General features: G+C 54.2%; 1 protein-coding gene across 1 annotated transcript in view; it reads right to left on the minus strand.

Annotated features, from left to right (window-relative positions):
• Positions 1 to 4: 4 nt before the first annotated feature.
• The window catches only part of LOC120512773 (geranylgeranyl transferase type-2 subunit alpha-like), a gene marked incomplete at both ends in the record, with an annotated part of 11,138 nt that continues 3,294 nt past the window's right edge, over positions 5 to 7,848 (minus strand). The window contains 10 exons of the mRNA XM_039731472.1: positions 5 to 148; positions 728 to 832; positions 1,468 to 1,556; positions 2,655 to 2,743; positions 2,826 to 2,877; positions 2,962 to 3,058; positions 3,159 to 3,260; positions 4,274 to 4,356; positions 4,440 to 4,523; positions 6,658 to 6,852. Coding sequence (XP_039587406.1) covers positions 5 to 148; positions 728 to 832; positions 1,468 to 1,556; positions 2,655 to 2,743; positions 2,826 to 2,877; positions 2,962 to 3,058; positions 3,159 to 3,260; positions 4,274 to 4,356; positions 4,440 to 4,523; positions 6,658 to 6,852 — 1,040 coding nt within the window. The remainder of the gene's footprint in view (positions 149 to 727; positions 833 to 1,467; positions 1,557 to 2,654; positions 2,744 to 2,825; positions 2,878 to 2,961; positions 3,059 to 3,158; positions 3,261 to 4,273; positions 4,357 to 4,439; positions 4,524 to 6,657; positions 6,853 to 7,848) is intronic.

A 7,848-nucleotide genomic window follows, 5' to 3' on the forward strand; every position in this document is an offset into this window, starting at 1 on the left:
TACTGGTTTGTACTGGTTTGTACTGGTGTCTCACCCGCAGCCTCCGCAGCGCTCCCAGCCCCCCGGGCACTGCTCTCAGCTCGTTCCCGCGCAGCTCCAGCCGGGTCAGCGCGGCCATGCGCTCCAGCAGGGGCACGCTGCTCAGGCCCTAAACCAGTATAGACCAGTATAAACCAGTATAAACCCCTACAAAGTCTCCTAAACCAGTATGGACCAGTATGGACCAGTATGGACCAGTATGGACCAGTATGGACCAGTATGGACCAGTATGGACCAGTACAAACCATTTAAACCATTTTAAACCAGTATAAACACTTCTAAACCAGTCCAAACCAGTTCAAACCAGTCCAAACCAGTCCAAACCAGTACAAACCAGTAACCCCCAAACTCCCTCCCAGTATAAACCAGTACAAACCAGTAACCCCAAATCCCCAGCTCCAGCCGGGTCAGCGCCGCCATGCGCTCCAGCAGGGGCACGCTGCTGAGGCCCTAAACCAGTATAAACCAGTATAAACCAGTATAAACCAGTATGAACCCCTACAAACTCTCCTAAACCAGTATGGACCAGTACGGACCAGTATGGACCAGTACGGACCAGTATAAAAAAAAATCCAATTTTTCCCCATTTCCCCCCATTTTTAACCCTTTAATCCCCTCCCAGTTCCCTCACAGTCGAAACCAGTAACCCCAGCCCCCAAACCAGTACAAACCAGTACAAACCAGTTACCTTGTCGGCCAGGCTCAGCCCCTCCCCCGCTCCCAGTACGGCCAGCGCGGCCTCGAAGCGGGACCGGACGTCGGCCACGAAGCCGGAGCGCAGCGGGTCCGCGGCCTGACCAGTACAAACCAGTACAAACCAGTATAAACCAGTATAAACCAGTATAAACCAGTATAAACCAGTAAGGATTAAAAAAACCCCGCTCAAAAGCACTGGGGGGGGGGGTTTCCCAGTATAAACCAGTATAAACCAGTAAGGATTAAACAAACCCCGCCCAAAAGCAGTGGGGGGGGTTTCCCAGTATAAACCAGTATGGACCAGTTAGGGCAGAACAGCCCAGATGCAGACTGGAAGGGGCTGAAGCCATCCCAGTATAAACCAGTATAAACCAGTATAAACCAGTACAAACCAGTAACCCCAAAACGCCCTCCTAAAAGCCCCCAAACCCCTCCCAGTATAAACCAGTATAAACCAGTAACCCCCCAAAATCCCTCCCAGTGGTTCCCAAGAGCCTCCAACCCTCTTCCAGTACAAACCAGTCCAAACCAGTACAAACCAGTATAAACCAGTACCCCCAGAACTCCCTTTAAAGAGGCTCCCAGTGGCCCCAAACCCCTCCCAGTATAAACCAGTATAAACCAGTAACCCCCAAAGCCTTCCCCGCCCACCCCTGAACCCCTTGCAGCCCAAACCAGTATAAACCAGTATAAACCAGTATAAACCAGTATAAACCAGTATAAACCAGTTACCCGCAGGTTCTCCAGGTGCTCCCGGATCTCGCGGGCGCGGCCCCGAGGCTCCAGCGCCGCCAGCAGCAGGGCCAGGGTCAGCAAACAGCCTGGGACCAGTATGGACCAGTATGGACCAGTATGGACCAGTATGGACCGGTACGGACCAGTACAAACCAGTATGGACCAGTATAAACCAGTATGGACCAGTACGGACCAGTATTTGGGGGTGGTTTTGGGATATTTTGAGGGTGGTTTTGGGGGTTTTTTGGGTATTTTGGGGTTATTTTCGAGGTATTTTGGGGGATTTTTTTGGGGCATTTTGGGGTGATTTTTGGGGTATTTTGGGGGCATTTTGGGGTTATTTTTGAGGTATTTTGTGGGATTTTTTGGGATATTTTGAGGGTGGTTTTGGGGTGATTTTTGGGGTATTTTGGGGGTGTTTCTGTGATGTTTTTTAGTGTGTTTTGGGGGCATTTTGGGTATTTTTTGGAGTATTTTGGGGGTGTTTTTTTGGGTATTTTGGGGGTGTTCTTGGGGTATTTTTGGGTTTATCTAGGATTGGGTCTGGGCGTTTTTTTGGGCATTTTTTGGTGTATTTCGGGGTGGGTTTAGGATTTTTTTGGGGTGTTTTGGGGTTTTTTGGGCCGTTTTTTTTGGTGTATTTTGGGGCTGGGTTTAGGATTTTTTTGGGGTGTTTTGGGGTTTTTTTGGGCCCTTTTTTGGGTGTATTTCGGGGGTGGATTTAGGATTTTTTTAGGGTGTTTTGGGGTTTTTTTGGGCCCTTTTTTGGGTGTACTTTGGGGGTGGGTTTAGGATTTTTTGGGCTGTTTTGGGGTTTTTTTTGGCCCTTTTTTTGGTGTATTTCGGGGGTGGGTTTAGGATTTTTTTGGGGTGTTTTGGGGTTTTTTTGGGCGTTTTTGGGGTGTATTTCGGGGCTGGGTTTAGGATTTTTTTGGGGTGTTTTGGGGTTTTTTTGGGCGTTTTTTGGGTGTATTTTGGGGTGGTTTTAGGATTTTTTTAGGCTGTTTTGGGGTTTTTCTGGGCATTTTTTTGGTGTATTTCGGGGTGGGTTTAGGATTTTTTTGGGGTGTTTTGGGGTTTTTTTGGGCGTTTTTTGGGTGTATTTCGGGGCTGGGTTTAGGATTTTTTTGGGGTGTTTTGGGGCTGTCCCGGGGCCGTTTTTTGGGGTTTTTTGGGGCTCTCACCGCGGCTCTGGGGCTCGAGGTCCAGCAGCTCCTGGCACATCTGCACCTGCTCCTGCAGCACCTGAGCGTCGGCCACGCCCAGCTCCGGCCTGGGGGCGGGGCCAGCAGGTGAGGAGGGGCGTGGCTTGTGGGAAAAGGGGCGTGGCTTACGAAAGGGGGGGCGTGGCTCACCAGAACAGCTCCCTCTCCACTATTGGCTCCTGCCACCAAGCCTCGGCCTCACCTGGGCGAGAAAAGGGCGTGGCCAGGCGATGAAAGGGCGTGGCCAGAAGTGGGCATGGCCATAGAAGGGGGGGCGTGGCCTCACCTGGCAGCAGCGTCACCTCGTGGAGGGCGGAGTCAGGCGCCCAGGTGACCTCCACGCGGGCGGGGCCCTCGGTGGGCAGGGCAGGGAGGTCGCAGAGCTGATGTCACCTGTCAAGGTGTGCTCGGTGTGGTGGCCACGCCCACCCCCAAGCCACGCCCACCCCAGGCCCCGCCCTCCTGCCTTCAGGGGGAGGATACCCAGGTGTGGCTGGGGCGTGGCCGCCCCTCCGCCGAGCGCCAGGGCCCGGCCAGGGCGGAGCCGTCCAGGGTCGCCGTCAGCTCTGGGCACTCCGGGTTCACCTGGCGGGGGGGGAAGCACAAAGTTTTGGGTGTTTTCCCACCAAAAACGGGCAATTTCCAGGCCTAAAATTGGGGTTTTTTAGCAGGGAAATGTTTGGGGCGTCGGGGGATGGTGGGACAACAGGTCTACCCATTGAAGTCAATGGGGATCAGATCTTCCCGTTAGCGAGGCTGGATCGTGAAGGCTTACTGGTTTAAACTGGGAGCACTGGGGGAGGAAATGGAACCGCTGTGGGAACACTGGGAGAATTTACTGGGATGAAGGGGGAAACGGGACAACAGGTCTACCCATTGAAGTCAATGGGGATCAGATCTTCCCGTGAGCGAGGCTGGATCATGAAGGATTACTGGTTTAAACTGGGAGCACTGGGAAGGGCTGAGCACTGGAGGAGGAAATGGAACTGCTGGGGGTGATCTGGAAGCACTGGAGAGGGGGAAAACTGGGAACACTGGGAGAATTTACTGGGATGAAGGGGGAAATGGGACAACAGGTCTACCCATTGAAGTCAATGGGGATCAGATCTTCCCATTAGTGAGGCTGGATCGTGAAGGGTTACTGGTTTAAACTGGGAGCACTGGGAAGGGCTGAGCGCTGGCGGACAAATGGAACCGCTGGGGGTGATCTGGAAGCACTGGAGAGGGGGAAAACTGGGAACACTGGGAGGATTTACTGGGACACCAGGTCTACCCATTGAAGTCAATGGGATAAAGGAGACAGCAGGTTGTCCATCCAGTCAGAGAGACAGGGATTCAGGAAAACCAGTTTGGAGGGGTCCTTGGGAACACTGGGAGAATTTACTGGGACACCAGGTCTGCTCCATTGAAGTCAATGGGATAAAGGAGACACCAGGTTGTCCATCCAGTCAGAGAGACAGGGATCCAGGAAAACCAGTTTGGAGGGGTCCTGAAGGGTTTTGGGTGATCCAGGTGATTTTTTAGGACACCCAGGTGATTTTGGGTGCAATCCAGGTGCACCCCGGTGATTTTTGGGGTAGCCAGGCGTCCCCGCTCACCTTGACAAGCCGGGAGAAGATGACGGCCAGCGTTGCGTCCTCGCGGTCCACGTGGACACAGATGACCCTCGGGGGTGGTGGGGCTGTCAGGGGGCACCCAAACCATCATGGGGCACCCCAAAACTCCAGGTGAGAGCCTCAGGGGCGGGAGGGAAGCCCGGGTTACCTCGGGAGAGGATGCAGCGCAGGTACACCCAGGCGCTTTGGTCCGTGGGGTCGGTGAAGACGGCATTCTGCACCAGCTCCAGCTCTGGGGGGGGCAAAGGGGGCACCCCAAAATCTCACAGGGCATCCCAAAGTCTGAATGGGGACGCCCAGGTGTGGGGGAGGTCAGGTCTGACTAGTGAGGGCAATGGGGGTTGTAGGGACAACAGGTCTACCCATTGAAACCAATGGGACAACAGGGACACCAGGTCTACCCCATTAAAGACAATGGGGGTTTTGGACAACAAGTCTACCCCCATTGAAACAAATGGGATAGTAAGGACACCAGGTCTACCCCCTTAAAGTCAACGGGGATTTGGAGCCAATAGGTCTACCCCATTAAAGTCTATGGGAAATTCTGGACACCAGGTCTACCCCTATTGAAACCAATGGAGATTTGGGACACCAGGTCTACCCCCACTGAACCCAATGGGGATATTTGGACAACAGGTCTACCCCATTAACCCAAATGGAGACTTGGGACAACAGGTCTACCCCCATTCAAACCAATAGAGATTTGGGACAACAGGTCTACCCCATTAACCCCCATGGAGATTTGGGACACCAGGTTTACCCCATGAACCCCAATGGAGATTTGGGACAACAGATCTGCCCCCATTCAAACCAATGGAAATTTGGGACAACAGGTCTACCCCATTAATCCCAATGGCGATTTAGGACACCAGGTCTACCCCATTAACCCCAATGGCGATTTGGGACACCAGGTCTACCGCATTAACCCCAATGGAGATTTGGGACACCAGGTCTACCCCTTGAGCCCCGATGGAGATTTGGGACACCAGGTCTACCCCCACTGAAACAAATGGGCATATTTGGACATCAGGTCCACTCCATTAACCCCAATGGAGATTTGGGACAACAGGTCTACCCCTACTGAAACCAATGGGGATATTTGGACACCAGGTCTGCCCCATTCACCCCAATGGATAATTTGGACAACAGGTCTACCCCCACTGAAACCAATTGGGATATTTGGCTACCAGGTCTACCCCATTAACCCCAATGTAGATTTTGGACAACAGGTCTACCCCCCATTTAAACCTATGGAGACTTGGGACAACAGGTCTACCCCATTAACCCCAATGGGGATTTGGGACACCAGGTGTACCCCATTAACCCCAATGGAGATTTGGGACAACAGATCTACTCCATTAACCCCAATGGGGATTTGGGACACCAGGTCTACCCCATGAACCCCAATGGAGATTCGGGACACCAGGTCTACCCCATGAACCTCAATGGGGATTTGGGACAACAGGTCTACCCCATTAACCTCAATGGAGATTTGGGACAACATGTCTACCCCATTAACCCCAATGGAGATTTGGGAGAACAGGTCTACCCCCACTGAAACCAATGGGCATATTGGGACACCAGGTCTACCCCATTAGCCCCAATGGAGATTTGGGACAACAGATCTACCCCCATTCAAACCAATGGAGATTTGGGACACCAGGTCTACCCCATGAACCTCAATGGGGATTTGGGACAACAGGTCGACCCCATTAACCTTAATGGAGATTTGGGACAACAGGTTTACCCCATTAACCTCAATGGGGATTTGGGACAACAGGTCTACCCCCCCATTTAAATCTGAGATTTGGGACAACAGGTGTACCCCCACTGAAACCAATGGGGATATTTGGACACCAGGTCTACCCCATTAACCCCAATGGAGATTTGGGACACCAGGTCTACCCCATTAACCCAAATGGAGATTTGGGACAACAGGTCTACCCCATGAACCCCAATGGAGATTTGGGACACCAGGTCTACCCCATTAACCCAAATGGAGATTTGGGACAACAGGTCTACCCCATGAACCCCAATGGAGATTTGGGACACCAGGTCTACCCCGTTACCCCCAATGGAGATTTGTGACACCAGGTCTACCCAAGCCCCCCCAATCCCTCCCGTTTTTCGGGGCTCCGGGGTGGATTTTTGGGGCGTCGCTCACCTCCCTTCAGCCGGTCGGGGGTATTGAAACCTATGGAGATCTGGGACAACAGGTCTACCCCCACTGAAACCAATGGGGACATTTGGACACCAGGTCTACCCCGTTACTCCCAATGGAGATTTGGGACACCAGGTCTACCCAAGCACCCCCAATCCCTCCCGTTTTTCGGGGCTCCGGGGTGGATTTTTGGGGTGTCTCTCACCTCCCTTCAGCCGGTCGGGGGGCAGCGCCCCGGCCTCGCGCCGCCCGCGGCTCCGGGCGGGCGCCAGCAGCCGCAGCCGGTGGTGCCAGGCCGAGAAGTTGGAGAAGTCGCGGCTCAGCAGGGCCCCGGCGAAGGCCAGCTCGGCCTCGGGGTCCTGGCCGGCCGCCAGAGCCCGCCGGTGCTCCCAGGCGTGGACTGGGAGGGCACCAGTACAAACCAGTAAGGACTGGGAGCCGCCCCCGAGCCCCTGGGGCTTGTAACAGCAGCTCCCAGTATAAACCAGTAAGGGTTCGTGCACCCAAACCCCTTCTCGGCACACCCCAGGGGCTCCCAGTGCAGTGCAAGGGATCCCAGGTTCACCAGGTTTATACTGGGAGGGCACCAGTACAAACCAGTAAGGACTGGGAGCCGCCCCCGAGCCCCTGGGGCAGCTCCCAGTATAAACCAGTAAGGGTTCGTGCACCCAAACCCCTTCTCAGCACACCCCAGGGGCTCCCAGTATGGTCTAGGAGCTCCTAGCTTCACCAGGTTTATACTGGGAGGGCACCAGTACAAACCAGTAAGGACTGGGAGCCGCCCCCGAGCCCCTGGGGCAGCTCCCAGTATAAACCAGTATAAACCAGTAAGGGTTTGTGCACCCAAACCCGTTCCCAGTATGGTCTAGGAGCTCCTAGCTTCACCAGGTTTATACTGGGAGGGCACCAGTACAAACCAGTAAGGACTGGGAGCCGCCCTCGAGCCCCTGGGGCAGCTCCCAGTATAAACCAGTAAGGGTTTGTGCACCCAAACCCATTCCCAGTATGGTCTAGGAGCTCCCAGCCTCACCAGGTTTATACTGGGAGGGCACCAGTACAAACCAGTAAGGACTGGGAGCCGCCCCCGAGCCCCTGGGGCTCGTATGAGCAGCTCCCAGTATAAACCAGTAAGGGTTCGTGCACCCAAACCCGTTCCCAGTATGGGCTAGGAGCTCCTAGCTTCACCAGGTTTATACTGGGAGGGCACCAGTACAAACCAGTAAGGACTGGGAGCCGCCCCCGAGCCCCTGGCACTCGTAACAGCAGCTCCCAGTATAAACCAGTAAGGGTTCGTGCACCCAAACCCGTTCCCAGTAGGGGCTAGGAGCTCCTAGCTTCACCAGGTTTATACTGGGAGGGCACCAGTACAAACCAGTAAGGACTGGGAGCCGCCCCC

The sequence above is a fragment of the Passer montanus genome, unplaced genomic scaffold (assembly GCF_014805655.1).
Source record: "Passer montanus isolate IOZ18808 unplaced genomic scaffold, ASM1480565v1 scaffold771, whole genome shotgun sequence".
NCBI classification, from domain to species: Eukaryota; Metazoa; Chordata; class Aves; order Passeriformes; family Passeridae; genus Passer; species Passer montanus.